This window comes from Stylophora pistillata, chromosome 6, assembly GCF_964205215.1.
Source record: "Stylophora pistillata chromosome 6, jaStyPist1.2, whole genome shotgun sequence".
Classification (NCBI taxonomy): Eukaryota; Metazoa; Cnidaria; class Anthozoa; order Scleractinia; family Pocilloporidae; genus Stylophora; species Stylophora pistillata.
In genome coordinates this window covers 28,894,891-28,920,234 of record NC_142524.1, presented here as the reverse complement: position 1 = coordinate 28,920,234, position 25,344 = coordinate 28,894,891, and the positions used below count along the sequence as shown (strand labels likewise).

At 39.3% G+C, this 25,344-nt stretch overlaps 3 protein-coding genes across 7 annotated transcripts in view; 2 read left to right on the top strand and 1 right to left on the bottom strand.

The window, feature by feature from the left end:
• The first annotated feature begins 123 nt into the window (after positions 1–123).
• Positions 124–6,064, top strand: LOC111338230 (calmodulin-alpha). Its single transcript, XM_022944671.2, has 5 exons — positions 124–706; positions 1,728–1,758; positions 2,374–2,517; positions 3,032–3,274; positions 4,484–6,064. The coding sequence occupies exons 1-5, from the start codon at positions 704–706 to the stop codon at positions 4,507–4,509; spliced, it is 447 nt and encodes a 148-aa protein (XP_022800406.1). The 5' UTR covers positions 124–703; the 3' UTR covers positions 4,510–6,064.
• Positions 5,944–17,522, bottom strand: LOC111338227 (uncharacterized). Of its 2 annotated transcripts, XR_002695567.2 has the most exons (4): positions 17,345–17,522; positions 11,289–15,450; positions 10,116–10,436; positions 5,944–6,954 (listed from the first exon to the last, which is right to left on the bottom strand). XR_002695567.2 is itself a non-coding variant. In XM_022944664.2 (3 exons), exons 2-3 carry the CDS (start codon positions 15,418–15,420, stop codon positions 10,417–10,419), a joined length of 4,152 nt encoding a protein of 1,383 aa, XP_022800399.1. In that variant the 5' UTR covers positions 15,421–15,450; positions 17,345–17,522; the 3' UTR covers positions 5,944–10,416. The 2 variants fall into 2 exon arrangements, 1 of the variants encoding a protein (XP_022800399.1); XM_022944664.2 differs by having other exon boundaries at positions 5,944–10,436.
• Positions 17,523–19,472: 1,950 nt separating this feature from the next.
• LOC111338229 (neo-calmodulin) overlaps positions 19,473–25,344 on the top strand; it is an 8,985-nt gene continuing 3,113 nt past the window's right edge. Inside the window, exons 1-5 of one of the 4 annotated variants that reach the window (XM_088763505.1) lie at positions 21,114–21,570; positions 22,040–22,232; positions 23,934–23,967; positions 24,151–24,294; positions 24,695–24,937. In XM_088763505.1, the coding sequence (XP_088619631.1) occupies positions 22,230–22,232; positions 23,934–23,967; positions 24,151–24,294; positions 24,695–24,937 (424 nt within the window). In that variant the 5' untranslated portion in view covers positions 21,114–21,570; positions 22,040–22,229. Of the gene's footprint in view, positions 19,581–19,723; positions 19,830–21,112; positions 21,571–22,039; positions 22,233–23,933; positions 23,968–24,150; positions 24,295–24,694; positions 24,938–25,344 lie in introns of those variants that run through there. The other 3 variants (XM_022944666.2, XM_022944670.2, XM_022944667.2) reach the window with 3 other exon arrangements.

Sequence of the window (25,344 nt, the reverse complement as noted above, 5' to 3'; positions counted from 1 at the left end):
TATATCCCTTTTATCGCAAAGTTATTTGTAAGAATTCTGCCGCTAGGGAAAGGCAAGCGAATGTGTATCCTCTTTACTCCCAAGCTATATCAAAAGAACAGAAATTGGAAGGTTTGTTTTCTTTCCGCGTATAAACAGCAATTTTAATGGAGATAATGTGTCGATAAGGTCAGACGGTTTCATCTTAAACGCTCTTTTCTGTTGCCATTTCCTTTGTTCGCTGTGAAGTCCGTCGTATTGTGCTGCTTTTTCACATGCTGTGTTCTCGATAAAAGTCAAAAGAACATTTTGCTATTGTGATTACATAAATTGAAGTTTTATGGAAAAATTTCGTGAGAACAAAGCAAATGGCACGTTGAGACAGCTGAGCTTGTTTTTCGCACTGATGTGACAAGAACAAACCAAAGTACGAACGGCATTTCTATTAAGGAAGATTTGAAACCTCGACGTTTCAGTAACCCATCCTTTTGCTGTCAGCGCTTATCTCGCTCGACTGTGCAATACGAAGTGTTATTGACGGTAGTAATAGTCAAGAGATTGTACCCTCTCAAGTGAAAACCGCCTTCGCTTGGATCAAGTTTCTTTCTTTGCTCACGAAAGCAATTGTTTGCAACACGTCACGTCCATCAAGCTTCCTCTTGTGCTCAACCCAGTTGATACCAGTGGATCCGGCAGAGTGGTGGTCAAATAAGCAACTTGTCTCATGGTAAGTAAGCTTTTACTGTGTTTAATATAAAGACTGCATGTGATCAAGTATTTTTAGTTAAAAACTAGAATTTTCTTTAATTGCAGACAAATATCTCTCAGCATCTAAATAACTCAGTACAGTAAACAGATATATGTTCTTTACAAAATAATCAAGTGAAGACTCAAAAAGAATTTTCTAGAGTGAATTTAGATCTATAGTGGATGTAGCACGTGTTGGAAAGTGTCTAGGAGCACTTTTAAGCGTTTGAATAAAGACTTAAATCTTCCCCCGACTATGTTGAAAAGCACCATGCTTTCGATGATGGCTTTCTGTTTCACTCTTGAGAACTTTACCCACAGCATTATGGAAGATATCTACGAATTCGTCACATAACTTAGAATGAAATTAGAATGAAGTTGTAACTTAATCGATCTTGCTCATCTAAAGGAAAGGTTGCGAAACAGCATGTACAAATAATAAGGACATTTTAAACAGGCGATAGTAGAACATACCCGGCAGTACTAGTTTTGTCGGCCGTGTGCGAGGTGAGTAATGCAAAGCGGCATTGATTACGTAGTTTATTTAGTCAATATAGTTCCCTTGTTTACTCTTAACACCGAATTGAAGTAACATTCAAAGGCAAATTTCAATCATAATCTTCGCTGAATTGAACGAATTCTTTCTGATAAAATAAACAAACCGAACCCAGCTTATGTCAGCATTGTCAAATTGAGTGATGTTAAAGCTGTTTCGTCATAACTGGTTACAACCTACATAAGTTAGTGTCCGATTTCAAATGAAACCCTTTTTCCTTAAAACAGTTATTTTCCTAATGATTGATGCTTCATCAGAATCATTGAAAAAAATTTGACCTTTATGCCACTGTAGAGTATAGCTTGCAAGAGACAAATGGCAGAACACTTGGTGACTCAGCGAGTCAAGAATAATTGTCACGTTAAACAGCGGAAGACTAAAAATCTGTCTTCCTGATAAAATCAAAGGTAGGATATTTAGCACTCATTATCTCGTTATTTTGCAGGAATTGACGCTAACAGAGGGACAAATAGCAGGTAGGAAAATAAAAACCACCAGCACGCAAAACCATATCGGCTATCAACCTCTCTCGATGTAAGGAGGTTAACGTACGTAATTTCGAGATTGCACAAGTGAAATGGACTGATAATTTTTTCTCATCATGCGTTTAGGGTTCTTTGTACTTAACAGAAAAGAGGTTGACCAAAGAAAGTTTGCCTCTCAGCTAGCTTCACCTTGAAGGACTCTTTCGTCTGAATGAAGAGAAGTTGACAACAAACTCTCAATATTTCATCAGTCATAACTGAGATGTTTTAAAAGGATTATGGTTGAAAAGACCCGTGAACTGAAACAACAGAGAAAAGCGATGAAAGAGGACGAAGTCTCTGTTCTTGTTTTTTTTTTTTTTTTTTTCTTGTTTTTTCCTTTTAGTTTTATTTGTGATAGTTAGGATCGCTAATTGTTATGATTTTAATTTACGCATAGTGGTTTTGCGGTTTTGTTGACTTGTGTAACAATTTTAATATCAGCCAATAACTGAACCAGGATCGAAACGGCAACTGCTGGTTACTGGTTACTTGAGTTCGTTCAGTTTTAGTTCCTTCATTTTAGTGAGGTCAGTTATAACTGTTTTTTTGGTGTTTGATTTACAGATTTTAAGGAGGCGTTCTCGCTTCTTGATAAAGACGGTGATGGCACCATAACCACAAAGGAGCTTGGGGTTCTAATGAGGTCCCTGGGTGAAAATCCAACCGAGCAGGAACTGGAAGAGATCATCTTAGAAATCGACATGGACGGTAATGTTTGTCTAGATTCGAGCTTTGATTACACGAACACTGTCAAAAGTAGAAGGCTTCATCATTTCTAGATACCACTGAAAGTTAATTGTGCAATTTTTTTTTAGTTACTTCTTTTTAAATTCGTTTCTAGATTAAGGTTTTTATCTCCGAAGGGAGCTTTAGCCTCACACAACTGTAACATTCTTTTTGTCATGCAATTTGTTTAACTCCTATGTGGGACCAAGACAGAATTTTTCCTTACAATATCATTACAATATCACTGGAGCAGACGAGTGATGACAAAAATGCTATTTAGGGGATTGTTTGATCAAATACCAAATTCTCCAAACTGACATGATACAAATTGTATAGCAGCCAGAAAGGAGAATTAACGATAAGTTCTGGGTGTGAAAGGGCTGTGAATTTAGAAGTGGCGTCTGATAAGAAACGGAATAACGAAAATTTTTCAAAAGAAGTAGATCGGGTCCAATCCTGCAGATTTAAACTGAGCCAGATTCTTTTTTTTTTCAAGGCAATGGCATCATTGACTTCAGAGAATTTCTTCACTTGATGAACACCCGGATGAAAGAAACAGACACCGAAGCAGAAATACGAGAAATGTTCAAAGTTTTTGACATGGATGGTAACGGGTACATCAGCGCTGAAGAATTCAAGTGGACTATGATGAACCTTGGTAACCAGTTGACTGAGGAGGAGGTCAATGAGATCATCAAAACGGCTGATTTGAACGGTGACGGACAAATTGATCTTGAAGGTATAACAATTGTCCATTTTACAGTTGGATGCTTGGTGGCCAAGCCTTTGAAAAGGAGTGAGGCTAACGGTGACCTTATTATGATACAAACCTTGGTGCTTTTCAAATGTAAATTACTTTGTTATCACGCGAACTAGGTACAGGTCTCTATCACAACAAGGTCACCTTCAGCCTCACTCCAAATCAAAGGTTTGGCAATCAAGTACACAGCTTTAAAATGGCCTATTGTTTATTTTGCTTGCTTATTTTCTTTTTCATCCCCACCGCTGTTCGACTATTTCGTCGATGTTTCTTATCAGCCTTTTCTCTTTGCCTGTCGGGTTTCTTTGCACATGTGAAAAAGGTCTACTGGCTAACCCTATCTCGTTTTGTGGGATTCATAAAAATAACTAGTTTTTGTAGCTTTCTAGGGCTTTCTGACCTTGTTTAACAAACTCCCCCCAATATATTTTTGTCAAAGGGTGTGGAGGGGAAGGCAGTTTTAAAGTAAGACTCCTTGTCGTTGCCAATTCAAAGTGGCAATTCATGGGAATTAAAAAAAAAAAAAAAAAAGGAACAGGTGTGCACTAATCTAGGCGCCACTGTACCAGACCCTTGAGTTGTAAAATTCTGCCAGTGCCTCTGTAATGGTTCTCAATGGGGTTAACCGTTAGCCGTAAAATGGCCAAACAACTAAGCCGTTAGGCGCAAAAATTGACAAATTTCAACTGTTAGCCGTAAAATAAGTAAAGTCTGTTTACGAGCCTACTGGCCCATTGGGCCGGTGCTTAACTCCGGTTTCTGTAGCATGAAGCGACTAGGAGTATTTCTACTCCCCCCTGGATGGGATGCCAATCCATCGCAGCATTAAATTGTCAGTCCACCACAGCATTAAATTGCCGGTACCCATTTATACACCTGGGTGAAGAGGGGCACTGTGAGAGTAAAGTGTCTTGCCTAAGAACACAACACAATGTCCCGGCCGGGGCTCGAACCCGGACCACTCGTTCCGGAGTCGAGCGCATTAACCATGAGGCCACCGCGACTCCACCGTTAGCCGTAAAATGGCCAACATTTTAACGGTTAACCGTAAAAGCCTTCACCCTATTGAGACCCTCCTCTGTAGAGGTTGTACTGAAAAGTAAGCATTTCCCAAATAATTGAGGTATTTTATGCCAGTCTTAACTTTATTTCCGACACGTCGCTTTACCTGATTTCTTTTTCTTTCAGAGTTTGTGAAAATGATGTCCTCCTAAGCCACCCCGTGCTATTAGCATTATGTAATGGTTTGATAGTCGTGCAGTGGACACTCAAGACACAGGATTGTTTATGCTGGCATCATGCACTGTATTTCTCTGAAAGTGTCTGTAAAAAGGAATGAAATGCAAACTTTCCAGAAGTCATGAACTTACACAACAGTGTGACATCACAAAGTTCAACCAGCGCCACTAGCAACTGATCATCGAAATGATGTTTATATTTTAGATAAATTTATAAAATAACTGAGATACTACTAGCGTCTTGGTTGATCACAAAACGATCTTTTGTTGCACAGGTAATCCCATAGAAAATTGAAGTATATTTTATAAAAGCAATAGACCACTCTTTCCATCGATTTGCAGGCGTAATAACCCACTTGGGATATTGGGGGAAAATTACAGAAGTTTGGTTTTCGTCTTGTCACAAGCGTGGGACAAAGAAAAATTCTGATTCCCTGTGAGGAATCGAAACTCAGACCTTCGGACTCCGCGCTCCAAAGGTCTGAGGTTCTGATTCCTCACGGGGAATCAGAAGTTTTTCTTTGTTCCACACTCGTGGCATGACGAATAACATCTTTCTCTATTTTTTTTTTTTTTTTTGTTGTTTTTTTTTTTGTTTTTACCAAGCACAAAACTCACTATCTTTCTTATTCTACTCATGAGAGAAGTTTATCACTTGTCCCCGGCTCTTGATCAACCAATTTTTCTTTTGTTCTCCCAACATCTTTTGAGATGTTTACCGACGTAATAACCCACTCTGAAGTGCGTTATTAGCCCGGTGGAACCGATAGAAAGTGAAGTCTATTTGTTAAATATCAATTTGTAAAAAGCTTGCAATTTATTATAAGCCACACTATATAACCTTAGCTAAATTAGACTACTTTATGATGGCCATAGCGAAGCAGGATGTTTTATGAAACCGAGGTTACTGGAAAGTCACGTGTTGAAACTCTGCTCTTAACCCTGGGACCCCTATGAGTGAGTAACATCTAATTTTAATTTCTCCTTACAATATCACCCCTGAGTCACACATTAAGGTCACGAGAATAAAGGAAATGATCACCAACTAAAGAAGCTCTTGATTGTAAAACAAATTCTCCTTGTCAGCACCTTTAAGAAATGTATAAAGAACAGTATGGAGAATATACATACTGATGTTAGGGTATGACCGGTTGAGAGCGTGTAGTTTCCAACGCCTATATTTCTAACTTATAGTGAATTTGGCTGGTTTCATTTTGTTTCGTTTTGCTCCTTTCTTTTTTCGTTTTCATTTTTTTTTACAATTGTTTTTCTAATTTCGTAGGGTTGCCTTGTTTAGTTTTGTTTCTGTTTAGTTCAGTGGGTTGTGTCTTTCACCACTAAGTTGATTTGGGAGCTAAGTGTGCTTTATAAAAAACGCTTTTATGGTCTCCGTCATGATGGAAACGTCTGTAGACTGTAGACTGTATTTATTAAAAAAAACATTGCAGTTAAAAAACTGAATTGTGTCTCTTTACAAGTAAGAAATAAGAAATGATCTATAACTACTGCTATAATAAAATTACAAAGACGACTACTCTTAAAAATCACTTAAATGCTTCCCTCGTACTCTTAACAATAAACGAATTTCCAAATCTATTTGTCTTTACAAGAGGCGTGGCAAACCTCCTCTGCCTTCTCAGCTCATATGAAATAGAAACTGAGGGAGGCAGGAGGCTGGTAATCTTACTATGCGGATCATTCACAATAGACTTAAACAGATGTTCTGTTAAATTTTCCTGGTGGGCACTGATGGACTCGAGCCCTGTTAACTGAAGGGCGTCCGAGTAGTGCACAAAATGCATGAGAGGGCCCTCCTTTGCACACCTTCAAGTTCGACTTGAAGATACTTTGGTAAACCGTAATGGAAAACAGGACAAGCGTAATCTAGTGAAGACATAATACATGCACAAAAATATGTTACAAGATCTGAAGTAGGAACATGCGCACGCTTAAGTTGAATAAGAAAGTACAGTTTCTTAGACGCTTTCTTAACAAGTTCTTCTATATGGTCGTTCCACGTTGACGTATCATTGATTGTCAAACCGAGTAACTTTGTGCTCTGTATGGTTTGGATAGAAGATCCGTCTATGCAAGCCCTAGGGAGTTGCGGGAGATCACGACTGAAGGATCTAACTAATTCTTTAGTTTTCTCGTCATTAAGCTGGAAAAAATTTTCCTTGGACCAGTTGTGGATTTCTTCTACTGCTTCTTGTGACTTGCTCTGCTGACCTTTAGGTATGCTCTCTGATACCGTAGTATCATCAACATATTTCCACGTGTTAAAGATACTTGGAACAGTCAAGTCATTAATCTTCAAAAGAAAAAGCCAGGGACCCAACTTTGTCCCCTGTGGTACTCCAGACAGCACTGTGCCCCACTCTGAAAGGCAGTCCTTTCCAAGTTTGACTCTTTGAGATCTTCCTGGAAGGAAGTCAATAACCCAGTTGATCACACTATTAGGAAAATTGACCTGCTTCAGTTTGTTCACCAAAATCTTGTGGTCTATGAGGTCAAAGGCCTTTCGATAATCAAAGAGGAGGACACGCACAGAAGCACCGTTACCATCCGTTACTTCGAGCACTTGTTGTAGGGTCTTAGCGTGCGGAATGTTTTTTTTGTTTTTGTTTTTCTCATTCAATCAATCATTAGGGTGTCCTTTTGTGTTGCCGCTGCTTCTCGTCATTCGTTAGTATTTTTCCGCTGGTCAGTTAGCTTCTGTTGTTTCTGTGTCACGTATCTTCGTTAATTAGTTTCTTTCGTAATATAGGCGCTAATTGCACTTTAAGTTAGCTAGTCGTTTTCGCATGTATAAATTAGTTTTTCTCAAGTTCAGAGTTTAGTCTTCCGTTAGTCATACAGTAGTTCGCTTTGAGCAGTTACTCCAGTTCATCTTATTTTCGCCTTTTGGCAGTTTATATTCGTCCAGCAGTTTCGTAGAAATCGTAACAATGTAAGTATTGTCTTTTCAAGTTTATTCAGTTCGTTCAGTGTATTTCTTTCCTGTCGCTTTTGTTAGTCGATTGTTGTAATTTCGTATTCATTTATTGTTTTAAGTTTCAACCCACATAACGTCAACATCATTCGTACCCAATAAATACGTCTTCATCATCGTGGTGTTGTGAGGTTACGATTACTGCAGTTACACTTATGAATCATACTAATGAGTGCCAACACGGTTGAAGAACCAGATATGGTACCAAACAGGTTCGAGTCAACTAAGCACTCTAGGGCAGGTTTTGTGTAATCAGAAACAATAAAGTCCTCGGATATTTTCGAGAGGGTAGATGCAAGAGAGATTGGACGCAGTTCCTTTTTTGGGTCGGTGACTTGCTTCACCTTAGGCAGGGGGGTGACATCTGCAATTTTCCACATATAGGGTAGTTTTTTCTCACTGAATGAGGCATCCAGGATGTTTTGAATGGGGGTAACTAGAATTTCGGCATACTCCTTTAACACTGAGTTGGAAAGACCATCCGGGTCAGGAGCTTTATGCTTATTCAGGTAAAGCAGGTTGTTATACACTCTTTGCACGGACACTACTAGGAACTCCGGATTCTCTTCTAGGGGCAATTGTAAGACCGCACGCTCTCTCTCGATGGCTCGTAAGATTGAAGTGGCTCCAGTAATGCACGGTTGATAGAACTAGCAACTTCTGTTGGAGACAAGCTGTTGTACTAAGGAACATCGAGGGAGGAGAATAGAGACGACCTTTGCTTTTTTGATCCACTGAGCCTATTCACTTCCTTCCACCACTGGCGCGGGTTGACACCTTTAAGATATTTCACCTTAGAAGTATAATACCTTGCTTTACACCGTTTCCTTTCGTTATTTACTGCATTTCGATAGTACTTGTACATTAGGCTTGACTTGTTGGCGTGAAAAGTTTGCTGGCGCATGCGTATTAACTGCTTTAGCTTGACTAACATCCAAGGGGCGTCCTTTGGGTAGACTTAAATCGTTCTCTCGGGCATGATATTACTCATGCCGATTTCAATCACTTCGTTAAAAACCTGAAGTTTTTCCTCACAGGTAGGCCGGCTGATGACAATTGACCAATTAATGCTACTGAAGTACCGACCAAGGCACATCTTATTACTGTCACTAATGTCTCTGATGGTGATGGACTTCCGAGTATGTTGGTTGGGTACTCTCTTCCTTGGCTGAACAATAACTGTACAATGGTCAGAAAGGCCGAAAGGTGGAAAACATTCGGGAGTCGAGAAGTGGTCGCCCAAGTTGGTTAAAACCAGGTCAGGCGTTGTATCACCTCTTGTTGGAAATTTCACAAGCTGTTTCAATTTGAAATGACACTGCAAACGACCTGTATTCAAGCGGTTAAAATCGCCAGTAATAATTAGCCCGCAGATAGGAAACATGGTTTCTGCTGCTGTCAAACTGTCAAGTAGAGATTGAGTAGCCTCTGACCATCGCACTCCACCGGGCTTGTCCGGCCAGGGTAGTAAACAACAGCTAAAATCACGCATGAAAAACCGCGAGGAGATCTTGAGGGCATCAGTTTGACCCAAATAGTTTCGTGGTCGATGCAGCATGTTAGAGTTTCCGCAAGTTCATATTTTATGTCCTCTTTGATGTAAACACACTCCTCCGTGATCGAGTGAAGAGCGGTCTTTCCGTACGATATTATAGCCCTCAATGTTTACAACCGAGTCGCTGATGTGTTCTTTAAGCCAAGACTCTACAATACATCCAATTTGAACATTTTTCCGTAGAGGAAGTTCTTGGACCTCACTCAGCTTTGGTATCAGAGACATAGGGTTGGACAGCATTATTGATGGAACAAAATGAGAGCCGGCCGCGGGTTGGACTTGGAGTTTCTTTGCTGAGATAGGAATCAAATTATTCACATTCACTCTCCGAGATGAGTTTGAGTAATTTGCATATGAAACTCGTGGCGAATTGAGCACAGAAATATTAGTTATTTTCCTTAGTTCTTCAGCTTTGGTTTTCAAACCAGCTCTCCTGCCTCTAGGCCGACGATCGCGACTTAATTCTCGAGAAGAGATGGTTTCCGCCCTCATACCGTAACAGGATAGGTCAAATTCTTGATTCGAAACTTGCTTCGATGGTGACGGTTGAGCGGTTTCGGCTGGACAAGAACAGAAAATTCCAAAATATATCCCAAAACAAACCGAGAAAGATTGAAAAGGATGCATCAAGACGACAGAACCATAAAACCCTCTTTCTTGAGATTCGACTGAAGAGCTTAATGGTGGATTAGGAAGCTATTATAGCCCTCAATGTTTACAACCGAGTCACTAATGTGTTCTTTAAGCCAAGACTTCACACTACATCCAATTTGAACATTTTGCCGTAGAAGAAGTTCTAGGACCTCAGTTGTTTTAAAGAAAATAAAGAAAATAAAGCTTGTTTTACTCTCGATTAACCTGAATACCTGGTGGAGTTCTTACAAAAAGCAGCTTAAGTCATTTTCTGGTTCTATGAACTGAGTCCATAATGAAATTGGCCACTGACGTTTCCAGCGTTAGCCCTTCGTCAGAGCGACGAAACTCTTTACGGTGGCCAGTTTACATTATCAATTCAGTTGATAGAACCAAAATTACCTTATTATCCCCCACCGACACAGCACCATAGTTTCTTTACAATTGTACCTCCTTCATTCCTAAGTCATTAATTCTCAAGTCCAGTGTTGCCATTCTGGCTGCTTAGGGTCCCTATTGAGATCTTTATCATGGTTATCCTTGATCAAGCAATTCTGACCTGGGCAATGTTTATGAACAGTCACTTTAAGAAAGTTTTAAAACAGTTCTCATAATGATTATCTCATTTGTGAGCTAACACCTTTTCGAGGCTCGGTACACACACTCACTCCTGTTGGCTGATGAACCTCCGCTAATCAGACCCTCATTTTTGGTCCTTCGAACCTGAAAAAGAAAAAGCATGCATTGTGATGATATGTGTAACAAGGCAAAATTTAGCATCATAAAAGACATTAGGGATTGTGTCAAAGAGATGTAGACAAGAGTGATCCAGTAGGCAGGAATGCCTTCAGCCTAGACCTAACCTCTCCCCGCCCTAACTCGGACGTACCATTGGTGACCAAGGACCCTAAGGTATGGTGTCGTACTCTTAACTAGATCCGGGACCGTCTGATTAGGGTGTACGAGTCGTTGAATCAAAACAAAGACACCAAAACAGCTATATTTAACAATTATTCGTCGAAGGCGAGGTGAATATCGTTGAATAATCCCCGAGACGAAGTCCAGGGGATTATTCGACAATATTCACCGAACCTGAGGCGAATAATTGTTTTAGTATAATTTCACAGTTGAACAACAGAGAAATTTCTACAATCATAACATTTTAGTAACATTTATTAACATTTTATTTTAACATTTTATATAAACCGCGTGGAACGGTTTATAGAGCGTCATATAAGGAACCACTCGACCAATCAGATTGCTGGAAACTCTTTTCTCAGCTCTGAAATTATACTAAAAAGATATATATCCCAAGAAGTTCACGATGACTCAAACAAGATGCAACACATGGTAAATTGAATTGGAAAGTGGCTCACTTGGTCTTGGTTAAGTTTAGAAAATTATTGATGGAAAAAAGGGCTCAAATTTGCACGACCAGATACTAGTCAAAAGTAAGGTAAGGCAAAATCAATTTTTTTTTCAACACAAAACAGAACAATCACTAAGATGAATCAATCAGCCAGCCAAGTACCATCCACGCTGTAACTTATAGACACTTATCATTAAAACACTCACTCTTTCTCTTTTTGTGGTTGTTTCTCCATTGTTTTGGCGCATGCGCTCGAATCACTTTTACGTTTCCAAAACGAAGGCCAACAGCGATAAGAGGCTCGTTGAGAGAAGTTCCAATGCAGGTCGGGCGCTCTCCTATGTCCAGGACCGCTAGTACTTCTCCAGTCGCACCACTGAAAAGTCGTACGTTAGACTCATATCTGTAGCAGACCATAGTTTCGCCATCGTTGAGAAACCTGCAGTCGGCGATGTCGTAACAGTTTTTTAGAAAGATGTGCTTCCTCATTCCATTCCTCGCGTTGAGAGTGTGCAATCCATAGCCGCCATTCAGAGTATTCCATGTGACGACCACGTCTCCCTGAGGAGAAAATACGCAGTGTGGATGTCTCCAGTAACTACTGCCTTGGTACATGACGTCTTCTTTCCAAATGGAAACGTCTTCTTCACGTCTGTAGAGGAACATCTCGCGCTTTCCGACGTTGTTTTCTCCGCAGAATACCACATTTCTTTGAAGACTACATGCTATCGAGTTTAATTCTGGGTTACCATTTAAAGTCCTCTCAAACACAACTACCCATGTTAAGACATCAAACCAGACAATTACGAGTTCGTGTTGTCCTTTGGATGAAAAGTTTGGCCTGCGTAAAACGCATCCAACAAGATCTTTCGATACAGGAATCAGTCTTTCGACTTCGCCCATCATGGTGATAGAGTTGAGACTTTGAGACAGGTCACTGTTCCATACCTCTAGCGTCTTGCTGTCTGTTTGCACGAGAATACCTGGCTCATAATTGTACGTGACAGTTACGCTCAGGATCCCATTCTCGACACGACGTGAACTGTGTTGGAAGGATTTTTCCTGCTTCATTTCTCTGGCATTCTCCCTGTCACGCATAGTTAATGTCACCAAGCGTTGCTCATCCGTCACCTTCGACGGGTTGCAAATGGTAATAGCTGTGTACAAGTGCGGGCTTCCGTCATCTGTAGAAAACGCAGTTTGTGCTGTTCTTGGCATCTCTACGTCTCCTGGGGGACGAGTAATTTTAAGCGTCGTCAAGTAGTTGACAGTTGGACTCCCGACCACTGCCAAATTGTTTGTTAACATGAGGCAAAATCCTATTTGTAAGTCTGCTGAAACGAAATGGGATGTCTCACAAATGACTTTCAATCTATCATCAGTACCAACCGGTTCCAACGGCCACAGAAAGACACAAGATGATCGTGACTGAAGCGCTGGCACCGAAAGTTTGTACTTGTCACGGTGATCAGACCGCTCATGTTCGATTCTGCCACATATAAGAGGTCCCTTTACTGGAAAATGCAACAGTCCACATGGGCTACCTACGCCTGAAATGGTCTGAGATACTCTCTTCCAGCTGGTATCCTCAACGGCTTGTAACCAAAGTGAACCCTTTACATCGCAAATTGCAACACGATCTCCATCGTGAGAAATAGCAAAAGAAGCTATGATTTCTTCGCTCTCGAAGCGTTTGATCTCCTCTCCATTTTTTGTGTCCCAAATGACCACTTGCTGGGCGTTTTCTGGACAATCAGTTAACATCTTTGTTTTGTTACAGGAGAAATAGCACACATTAAAATGACACTTGCTCTCTGGAAAGAGGAAGGTCGGCTCTCCGTCTACGCTGTACACTTTAGCCAAGTTTCCTGGCAGTATGGAACATCCGTTTGGATGGAAGACAGTGGAGCTGTAAAACGACAACGTCCTTTTCCCAGTCTCGATGTTTAGGCACGTCTGGCGGAAAGCTGTTCCAAAAGGAACTTCATCGTACGACTTTATTGATTGTATTATATCTTTTTCCCAAAGCTGCTCTCCGGTCCGAAGTGACCATAACGATGTCTTTCCATCTCGGCATTCGCTTACCAAGAGTTCTTCGTCTGGGGACACATCAAAAGAAACCACCTGGTCGGGGCAGAAAAAGCGAGCTTCAACAGGGCCTCGATGACCATTTTTGTCGAAGAGCTCCATATATGGTACTTCTGGATGCTTCTTCAAAAGAGCATCGGACACCTTTTTGGACAGAACCGATCCTCCTTCGTTAAGTGAGTTTTGGAAAATCATCTGAGGAATATCGCGAAGCAGCCTTGGGTTTTTCTTAAATTGTAGTAAAAGGGTTTCAATTGTGTCGTGGATTTCTTCGCTTAGTGTCCTTGAATTTGGATATTCTTGCACAAGAACAAGATCTTTAACCACATCAGTGTCCCTATTACATAGCTTGGCATAGACGAGTTCGAGATCTATCACGTACCCACGAACTAATCCTTCCATTTGAGCACTATTCTCTGATGCTTTCAGCATATGCTTGACACCGTGTCGTAAGGCGTATTTCATCTTCGCTTGAGTCAGCGGTTCTGCAAGCTGTTCACCACGTCCCTTCAGAATTTCAAGTTCTTTAATGCACAACTGAGACAGAATCTTGTGACCTTCCTTCTCGTTCACGAAGGAAAATCCATTGGACGAGTCTGTCAGCCAATCTTTGACGGATTTGTGGAACATGTGAACATGGTCATCTCGAAGAATAAAAAGAGAAGAAATACAGCTAAAAACGCTCTCAATTTTTTCCCGAGTGCAATCACTTCCTAAAGTGTTGCGGTTTCCCAGAAGTATGTCCATGATGAACTCTTTGTGCAAAGGTTCTTCAGAAACAGTCAAGGCACTCAGAAAATCAGTAAAAAAACTGCCATAGTTGTCCTTCAATTCTTCCTGTAGTCTTTCCTTCATTCGCTCAAAATAGGACTGGTAAACTGAGGAAATACCACGTGGGAATGGTCGACGAAGTTCCTCTTGACTTACCAGTGGTGGCCTGTTTTTGATCATTTGTGTTAAAAAGAATGCGAAGAGCATCGAGCCGTCTGAATGTTGAACCAACTCTTTTACAATAGCACTGAGACTGTCTGGGTTTGTTACATGAGAATTTAGATTCTTTTCAAAGAAAAGTTTGATATCATCACGATTCCGCTCATCATTTTGTTGCCACTCGAAAGTCTTCAGATTTCCCAATTTGTCTGAAATGGTTTTCTCTGGTCTTGCGGTGATTAGAAATCTTATCCAAAGCGGCAATTTGGATAAGTCATTGGCGATGACTTTAAGTAATTCATTTCGACCGTGGAGTTCAGCTTCGTCCAGGCCATCTATTAGCAAGAGGACGTTTCTGCCAGGGTCTGCCAAAGCGGAGAGGGGTTCTTTAAACAGCCATACAAACAGATCTTGCACGATCATATCTTCTAGCTCTAGGTTGTGGGATCTGGAGAGCTGCTCCACGAGAACTGCTTTATATTCTGGCAATTTCGAACTTAATTGGTAGGCAAGAGATTGAATCATTCGTTTCGGATCACGGTAGGATTCGAAGCTGTGTTGACAAAAATGACACCCTGTTGGTCTGTCTGCCTTTTGCATTCTCTTGCAAATGACTGCACTTGCGACGGACTTTCCCATTCCAGCTCTAGCAGTAATCAGCATTGCTCGATGCGGCGACTCCCTGTCATCTAACCAATTCTCGACTTCATTGAAGATCCACTCTCGCGTTCCGTCTTGAAATTTAGCTAGGTGATGGTTTATGTCTCCTGTAAAATCAAAACGTGCCAGTTTCTCTAATTCTTCCTCTTTCTTTAAGGCATCTATTTCATTCTGATCTAATCCTAGATCAACTAAAGCAGCAGTAACGTCCTCCCAGTAGAAGTTGAAGTCATTCGTGTTAACTTCAGTTGATGGAGCATGACTGAGCCGATTTCGATGATATATGATGCGAGCAATATTTGCTTCTGTTGACCTGTCGTTGGGTGGAGGCTTGTTGTTCCATCCAGTGCTCGGAGGAGTAAACCGACAAATGTTGGTTAAAAGGGTCCCAAGCAGTGTTATGTCAAATAACTCACAATTTGGTTGCGTTCCATCAGGCGGAAATAGCATCTCCCATTGATCCTTCTTGAGTACCTTCCTGTGTTTGAGAGCTAATAGAGTACTTTCATGATTCTTGAGCGAAATAGCTAACTGGGGATGAATTCCCTTGAGGAGGATCCTTAACGCTGCTGTCCCCCCATTAATAACCACCTTGTGTAGCTTCTCACCATTTCTTTTTTCTGTGCAATTGGCAAATGGTGATGTTGGAGGACTTGCCATGGCTACGCAAGTCGGAACATTGATACGTGGCTTTAAAAGGAAACGGGTGAAGCTGTTTATTTTTAATCACAATATGAATAACATTAGGATACTTGATCCAAAACTCAATAGACTGTAATAGGAAATTTTCTTTTTACTTAGCGTTACGTCACTAACATTTTTGCTGGGGCCTTGATTATAAAAAGACAAAATGCCAAATAAACACTGTAGCGAAACACAAGAGTACTAAACGTTTAAAATACCACTCCATGTTGACAGGCGAAAACGATCAATCTGTTCAATCGCAATTGGTTGACAGCCTTGTAATAATGTACCGGACATTGTCCCACCCAATAAAGAATAATTGTTTGAAGCTTTCCCTGGAGTCATGAACTAGTTCCTGGCTGGCTGACTAAAACAAAAAACATTTGAACAACTCCTCTGCAAACTGCGTTTACTTTTTCATAAGCCAAGAGAAAAAAATAGAACATTTTCTCTTGCATAAGCTCACGCTCAAATAAAACTATTTCATGCAGAGATGGTGTCATTTTTGTTACACTGACTGAAGAGACCTCTGAACCTTGTTCGTTCATCGCTTTTTACTGTTTTTTGCTATTTATCTTTGTTTCCCCAGACACTCGAATGATCTGAAAATTATGTAACTTCCATATATTTCCTGTGAGAGATCTAATTTTGAGACTTTTCCTTTGTTTATAAGATAAAAAAGAAATAAAAACGCCTCGATACACTGAACTATTAATTCTGCATGAAAAGCGAAGTCCATAACTTCCTTATAAATAAAACAATATAGGAATGCCACTGAACCACTACATCCGGTGTTGCAGCCTCGAAGATAATATATTTGGTTTTCATGAACGTCACACCACCTTTAGTCACTGAGCTGTACTTGCGTGATCCCTGTACATACAGGTCGTTTTCTTACAACATTTAGCCTACTGCCACTAAAACGATACAGAAAAAAAATTATCGAACGCCTATATTTCTATTATATCTTAAAATTGTTACGCGAAAGATATTAAACGCCTCTGCGAGTGAGGGTGCGAGGACTTTGCCCGGGGTTGAACAAAATTTTGCTTCAGCTCAATAGATTTGGCAAACTGTCAGTTTAATTACCGTCAATTTCTCGACAGATCTCGATGTTACTCACTTAAGCCCATCATTATTTAAAATGTAGACTGCATGTAAGCTTTTCAGAACTCGATTACCCCGGAGAAAACAAATTTCGCTCTTGGTAAATCGCTTATTTGTCACGAGACAATGACTTGCTCGTTGAACTTCGAGGTAACGGTCGGCATACGCGCAAACCCGGTTAGGTTACCTCAAATTCGCAAGGAATGAGTAAAAACAAAATTTTCTTAAGAGCACTGCACTGGAAATATAGCCCGTGATACCGTAAGCATCCTAACTTATGCAGCAGATACCGCGACACCTTTTCTAGGAATTCCTAAGCTTCAGTGCACTGTTAATGACCGAGAAAGCTCAACGGCATTCCGACTATCAAATGGTTGCGTTGTTTCCGAGAAAGAACATTTTCAGACGTTTATTATGCCAAAATCTCGGTACTTGTGTTTTTGCCCCCGCTGGCGATTGAGTGGCAAAGAAATTTTGACCTATTAACTCTTCTAAGCGAGTATATTTTGACAATCTTTGCCAATAGTTCTTCTAATCCTCAGGGGATGTAAATATATTGCAGTACGTTGTTATGCAAGCAGTGTTCGATGTTCAAGGTTAACTCTTTCCCAGAATTTGAATAGGATCGCATGGGCTCTACTGATTATCTAAACTTGTATAGAATAGTGAGAGTGTGTTCAACTGTATTCTGAGTAACCTTGTGGAGGAAAGCTGCAGAATTTCTAATTAAAGCCAAGAATGAGGTTGTGTGAAAACATACATAAAAGGCGGGGAACGTATTAGAAACACCTACCTACTAACGACTATTCTCTGCGCCGTTGATACAAAGAATGTGTTTCCTTTGAGTAATTTGCTTAAAACAGGACACTATGCTCGACAAAGTTTGCTCAGAATCACTGACTATTGGCTCCGCTTCAATTAATATGGAGATAAAAATTTGCTACTGCAGTTGAGTCAACGGCTCCTCAAGAGACGGTACGTAAGTCCAATTAGCCATGCGCACAAACGGCAGTGCTATTGATTCTTTTAGGCATCGCAAACAATAAGCTGTTGTCAGACGATTCATTTCAATGAGGTATTCATTTTCGAGGAAACACAGAGGTCAAAGAGTGCTATCGATTGTCAAAATTCTGAGAATCACAAAATTTCAGCCTTGCATCACTGAGAAGCAAATAACTTCTTAATATTGTTTGGCCGGCAAAGAAGACTTTGAAGACTTTGAGAGGCTTGGACTCGGAAAATAGAAATTTTCGCGGTTTTACCGCTTATCTCTTTAAATCGCTCCCACGACTAGTGGAGGCAATTAACAGCATACATCTATGAATTAACATTTATGTAGCGCAATTAACATATTCATATGATCAAATTAACCATTAACAAGAAGGGCTTCAAAATCTCGACTGTGACAGATCAAGTACCCTGTAATCATTCTCGGAAATTGAAATTAACAAAGCTGCTTTGAGAGTGTACCCGCAATTTGAACTAGCCAATGAGATAACGAATTCGTGACTGATTCGAAATGTAAACTCCTTTTATAAAGTTTCGTGTGAGCCAGACTTCGAGTCGAAAATTGTACTGTTGTTGTTTTTATTCGTCAAGGTTTGATCCATTCAAATTTAGTCAACCAGTCCAGAAGTTACTGAATTATTATTTCCTTTATCCAAAACCTTTTAAATAATTAACGTAAAACCAAGTACCTCCATGGAAGAAAAGGAAATTGAATAATCCAAAAACTAAACTGACTTGGGCTACCTACGTTTGCTTTGAAAATTGATTTCATCTCAGCGGGCCTGAATCAAGTCAGCTCTTTCTTTTATTTTAAAAGTTTTTGGAAAGTGAATTTCAAATTAATTAATAAAAGGAATAAAATGATCTGAAAAGTATCATCAAGATAGTGCGTTCAATTCACGCTTATAAAGTAAAACTGAATTTCATCTTACGAATATATTAACTTACTCGATTGTCCAAATGTTGATTTTGAATTCGGCGAGGGGTTATGAGAGACAAAGAGCTCAAAACTCGGCTGAACTCTGCCAAAAAAATTGTCGACTTTCGTTTCAATTTATTATTAATTTTTTATTGTCTATCCAGCCGTTGCCTGGGAGAAAAATAAGACGATTTGTTTTCTCGTGATCAGTTCAGTAGTAAAGGGCATCGGATTCAAATCAGAAAAGATTCTAGGAAAAATATTATCGCTGAGATTTTAACAATTATTACGATAAAAAGCTAAAAAGGCTAAGGTAGCGAACAATTTGCAAAGCACTGGAAAATCCCTGAATCAACAAATGTCATATAGCGCTTTCACTCCCAGGGGTGACCGAAGAGATAACTCTCCTTATGATATCAATACGATTTGAAGCAGGGACGCAATGAGAATTAGGATTATGATCAACTGGGGGACATTGTTTTATTCAACACTAGATAATCAGAGTTAATATTACAAAATGAAGTAAAAATATGAGGCTTGGAGTGTGGAGAATGGGTATCTACATCCTAGAAGTGAAAAGGTTTTATATAATTTTAATAACTTATGACAGCGTTGCGTGACATGAAAACCGGATTAAACAACGTCTTCCGCGAAAAAAAAATCTTGACGTTATGACTCATTAATTTAAAATTGAAAGAAAAAAAAAAGCAGATTGAGCTTTACCTGTACCTGTTAAAATTTTGCATCCCGGCTCAGTATGTTAGATGCCCTATTTTCTTCTTACTCAACCAATTATTATTTAAATCAAGACCGGTTTGGATTTTACTAAGAAAAATGTTAACTCATTCAGGGATTACAGAGCATACTGTGAAACTTAGCTGCCGCCGGGAAGCTAACAACATGTAAGTTATTACCATTCAATATTCCCTGATGTTTACTGAAACCGGAAAGCTGTTAGCATGCACCAGAATAATAAACCACAGATGGAACGAATCTAATTTGTTGGCTAATTTTACATATTTACTGGTGGCTGATGTTAATAATTTGACGGTTTGAAGTGGTCAGCAAAAGGGCTAATGCCATGGCTTTCACTGCACGTAAGGTAAGTCGATTTTGTGGAACTTTTTTCTTCAAAATTGAGCATAAATCTCAGGCTCAGCATATTGATATTCATTAAATTTTTAATTCGAAAAAGCTTTTTTTATGCGAAAATGATTGTGTTTCTATTGTCCAAACTGTGAAAAGGAAGTAATGAGATCCTGCGAAAGGCGAACAACTTCTTTACATAACTGACGTGAGATAAATGTTGTCATCATAAATTCAAACCCTCCTACACCGCTATCGAAATATGGTGAGTAAAGAATATACGTAAACGCAATATTTGAAAGACGCTTCTTCCGCTGTTGAAAAGAGAAGAAATTATGGCAGTAAATTTGGATCAATTTAATTTCTTTTCAAATGTATTTTTTTTAGTTTGTCGCTAGGTCAGGTTGGTTCGATATCTTTAGAAAATTAAAAAGGCTTTAAGATTTTGGAGACGAAACATATGGTCGAGCCTGGATTCGAAACGTGCAAAAACTGCTGAAATTATTTGGTTTTTCTTTGTAAAAGACAGTAGAAATTACATTAATTCTTAAGCAATGCAATGATAAGACGTAAGAGTTTCCAAGATACACCCAATTTTGATAAAAATTTGCTTCAAGGCTGGCAAATTAGAAGCATTCGGCTTGATAAATTGATGCTGCACAGCTTTCAGCCAGTAACATGGAGTGTTAGAGTGGAACTCAAAGTTATTTTTGAATTATCACAGATGTGCATTTTAACATTTATTCTATTAAATAAGTTACTAGAGGTTCTTTAGTTACTGCATCTCATTTCGGTGATATAACAGTTGAAGAATATGACATATAATCTTATCAAAAACGGACTGCCTCAATATTGTTTCTTTGAAAAACCCACATGTTGGAAAGTTTCGTTTATTTTACATATATTTCAGGGAATTAATGGAAGGTAAGTTCTAATAACGTTCTTTATATGTGTATATAACCTGCATTTCTGACGTGTTGCGTGAATATTTAATTCATTTACCCGCTCAACAAAGCATAGATTACACGCGAACGCACAACAGACCTGAGCTGATCTTCGCGAGACGACGGTGGCTGAAGGTCAAATAGAGCGGGAATTTTCTGTTTTTAATCCACCCCGCTAAATAGCGGCAACAGAAAGCCATCACTGAAATGAGAGGACGACAGATTTATGCATAATTCGCATGCAGTCTGAGTAAAACGAAAACAAATTGAAAAAGCAAACAATACATAGCTACGTGCGTTGATTTCGCCAGTTTCGCATCGAATGAATTTAAAATAACGATAGGTTCCATTCCTCTGGGGGGTTAACAGAGTTTTTAATCTATGTATGTCACATCAAATAAAGAATTTCCTTTCTTTCTCTCTAGCTCTTTTACCTGGAACGAAAAAAACATCGACCATCTTCATTTACATTACTACTCAAATGCGTCTCAAATTACCAAGCAGGATAGTTTTAGTTTTCACGAGTTTCTAACGGAATTTAATACTGATTCTGGAAAGATGGACGTAGTTTTAAAATCATATCACCATACGAAACTTTTTTTTTTAGATAATGTTCCTTCGATCTATTCGTACAACAACGGATGTATAATTTCCTGCCTTTCCACTGGTCACGTGATTTTGGCTCGAATTCTGATTGGTTTATCGTCATCCTTGAAACTCGCAATTGCCGTATTATTCGGTTTGATAGACATCCTTAGCCGGAGAAATGTCTTGGTCGAAAAGTTCTCCTTTATTGATGGTTCGTTTATCTTGACTAACTTTAGGTAGATTCAACGTCCAGAATTGACCGTGACGTTTACAATTACGATAGGAGTTTTCAAGCTTTCTACCACGGTTTTGCGGGGAGAAATTACTGGATTCAAGAAGATCATAGTCCTCGTTGCCGTCGCCGTCGTGGTTTCTTAAGGTCCCTAATGATTCATCTCAGAAAGACTATCACCCCAAATGCTTTGAACTATCTTGTGTAGGACTGAGGTCCGAAGAAATATGGGCCGAAATCATGCAAGGATTGAAATTTCACATTGTAGTAGATTCATCAGTGAGATGTTAGGATCTTAAATTGTTCTCATTTCAAGTGTGGATTTTTGTGTTGCTAGGACTGCAACATATACCTCTTGTCTTGCTTAAGTGTGAGATTTATTTTAATTCAAATTTCCATATTTTTTTCAAATGAAACATCGCCTGGATAGCTGAAATTTGTGTAGACCCCAAGCAAAGAATCTGGACTGTTTTCCGGGCCAGGATAGTTTGATGTTTTGTGGTTTTCACTTTTCGGATCGAGCTGTTCTCGCAGATTGTGAATTTCAAACTTTTTTTTATCATTGTCAAATTATTTTCATATCGGAATATGTAAACCGTTCGTGCATTTACACTTAGACTTGTGAATTGCATCACACGTAAGCAGCTGGATGTTCTGACAAAAATATTACATTTTGAGGAGTTCTTAAGTTATCAATGTTTTTAACTCTAGGAGGTCTAAACCGACATGATGAAAAATTTATGTTCTCATTAACTAAAGCCATTCAGGCTTTACAAAACAAAGTATTCGCCATAAAGCAGCCGGATTTTGGCAGGGAACGCGAACGTCTGTACAAATATAAAGGAGTTAGCAAATCTTGTGAGAAGTTCGATTGTGACCTTTTCTGCTTTAAGATAAAGAGATGGTAAGTGGAATTGTGGGTAATTAACCTTTTATGATATCATTGGGACAGTGTAGTCGACAAAGGGATAGAATTTAGCCGTGACACATCGCGTTCGGACCTCATCCAAGTCGAATAAAAATTTCAAGTGTTGGTGTTTGAGGAGGAGGAAAAAAGAGAGAATTCCGAGAAAAACCCTCGGATAACTGCTGAGAACAAACGGCCATATCGATCTGTATGTTTTGTTGAATCGTACCCCAGAGGAACAGACGTTCGGTTGTTTGCGAGCTAATTTCGCGATGCAACTGAGTACGGAGAAACAAGATTGTTACAGTTAATTTACTTACAAAGGAAACAAAAAAGGATCTCTTTGAATCATCTTTAAATTTTAGCTAATCTGTTGTCGAACGAATGCTTTAGAAAATTAAAAAACCAAGAAGCATGCAGGTGTTTAGGAAGTTTAAGTTTGTTTTATTCAGTTTGTTTCTAGCCCTCAACTAAATCACTATGGTACAATGCTATCCAAGTAGGAAATAGATAACAGTAAATTCATGATACATGTCAATTCAACTGTTACTGCAAAAATATTTACTATCTTTCTATGTAAATTTGTTCCCTGTTTCGAATCACACGGTGCTGGGTGTTTGACGTAAATAAATGATATTTTGAAAATAAAGTGTCATGCAATCCAAAGAATACTGAAAAAATTGAAGTAAATGATGGCAATGAGGTTATCTGTATATCATCATGGATCTAGTGATTGAAGGCTTCGCTTTGAAGGACTGTGAATATAGAGGATATTATATGGCCGCGCGGGGAATACGAATTTTATCTTCGAGTGCTGTAAGTATCTCTCGTGAGGGAGAGATACTTTCAACACGAGAAGATAAAATTCGTATTCCCCGCGTGGCCATGAAATGTTTTGTTTATTTTATAGATACTGATGAAGTTTCCGCATAAAGCACGACTTTTTTTAAATTTATTTTCGAAACAGCAAAATAGTGCAATTAAAGTGGTCACCTGTCGCAAAATGCCTGTCACAAAAACGTTATGAAATTCGGATATAAAGTTATAAAGGAGAAATAAAGACAATAATATTTCTATTTTCTGTTCCAAAAAGTCAAAATTCTGATGAAGAGAAAAATTCTGTAAGAACAAAAGTAACCATGTTAGTAACCATGACGACACCAATATCTCACACGTGGAAGATAAAAATAGTATCTTCACCACGCGCGATGAAGATATGATTTTTTAGTAAAAGGAAAAGTCCTGGTAATTCATCAGTACCTATATGATAAATATAAATATCATATATCTGAACTGTGGATTCAAATTTCCTGATGATGATGAGATTGATCATCACAGTAGTGAACACTACTCAGGCAGTAGTGAAAATAAAGCCTAGTGGTCATTGCAGTAATGAACACTACTTAAGCATCGGTGAAAATGAAGCCTGAAAAAAAATCTGTGGATGGGCTCTGCGAGCTCGCAAAGATAAAAGTTTATCACAAGCAGAAAGCTAAGTCAGATAGTCAGATTTCCACCGAGTCAAAACTGCAAAATTGTGCATCCCGTGACATTTGCATCACCGAGATAAAGGGTTAAAAGTAACAAGTTAACAGTGTAAAACCAACCTACACATCCCTAATCCATGTATTGTTACGCATTAATTTTTTATCGTCGTTTTGAGCTAACCAAATTCTTTTTTCGTTCATTTTACTTAAGGCTTCCAGTAAATTAACTGAAGAGCAAATTGAGGGTAAGCCAATTCAAATGTTTTCACAAATTTTATATTTTTGTTCATAAGCTAGCCCTGTTTGGTTTACCAAGGGTGCAAATTTTCGAGAAAATAAATCATAGTGATCGGAGATACCAAAACGTCGCCCCTTTCTTTCGCAAGTATAATTTTGACTAATATGAGAGTAAATTATTTTTCACCTAGACTTTAGGAAAGCGTTTCTACTGTTTGACAAAGATGGCAACGGAAGAATAACCGCGGACGAATTGAGCGAAGTTATGAGCTCCTTGGGTCAAAGTCCCACAAAGAAAGAGGTTGAAGCAATGATTCAGAAAGCTGACCAAGACGGTACGTATTTTTTAATAGGTAACATAAATGAGCGCATAAGTTCATCGTCATTTATATATCGACGGGTATGTGTACCGTATCTGGAGGAGAAAAACGTGGTATAAGAAATTGCCATAGAATAGTTGCACACACTATTTTCAGTGCCTGAGGTAGGGTGGGGAGCCAGCACGACAAGTAAAAGAGATGTCCCCTCTGAGTTGTGAACACGTCCATTCATACACCACTTTGGTGCTCCTTTCATGTAATTTGCTTTGAAGTTTTCCCTTGAATAACAAACTTATCTCAGTTCCCATTCTACTTTAATAAAAAACCCTTTTAAACGCCTTACTGACGTTCCTAACCCTAACCCCCTTTTATTCCGCTGTCAACATTTTGATGCAGAATTTTACGTTTCTTTCAGGCGATGGTTCGATTGATTTTCTGGAGTTTCTGGAAGTAATGGCCAGCAAGATGGGTGAGCACACATTCGAGGACGATCTCAGGGACGCATTTCAATTGTTCGACACAGATTGCAACGGTTATATTTCCAAACGCGAATTAACTTTCGTCCTGACCAGCCTCGGGGAACAGATCACTGATGCTGCCGTGGAAAACATGATCAAGGAGGTCGACCTGGATGGAGATGGCAGAGTAAACTATGAAGGTGATACATTGGGTTACCGATGCATTGCACTGAATAAATAGAATATTCACTTAGGATAGTGCCATTAGTGTCCTGGGCCGGGTTGTTCAAAGCTGTGTTAAGATAACCCAGGGTTAGTGTGAAATTTGATTTCAGATCTGAAAGCTCTGAAAGAAAATTCAGCTTAATTCCATTTGTCTACAATTTGATGATTGAATGTCCTAAAAAGAACTAGGAAAATTATCCCAAAATTGCTTTTGATTAGAGAAATTTAGAAACCTGGATTAAAATTTAACCCTGGGTTAGAGCTAATCGGCCTTTGAACAACTGGGCCCAGATCTGACGGGAGGCCTCTGAAACTCAGTCACATGACCAAATTAAATTAGACACTAGACCCGGACAACGGAGCTACCAATAAACAGACCAGA

What these genes read in the sequence shown, in the direction of transcription:
- LOC111338227 (XM_022944664.2), bottom strand. Translation starts at nt 15,420, where the DNA reads ATGGCAAGTCCTCCAACATCACCATTTGCCAATTGCACAGAAAAAAGA. An exon ending in CAACCACAAAAAGAGAAAGA is followed by an intron (nt 10,437 to 11,288) that starts GTGAGTGTTTTA and finishes TTTCTTTTTCAG; the next exon opens with GTTCGAAGGACCAAAAATGA.
- LOC111338230 (XM_022944671.2), top strand. An exon ending in AACAGAGGGACAAATAGCAG is followed by an intron (nt 1,759 to 2,373) that starts GTAGGAAAATAA and finishes TTTGATTTACAG; the next exon opens with ATTTTAAGGAGGCGTTCTCG. An exon ending in CTTAGAAATCGACATGGACG is followed by an intron (nt 2,518 to 3,031) that starts GTAATGTTTGTC and finishes TTTTTTTTCAAG; the next exon opens with GCAATGGCATCATTGACTTC.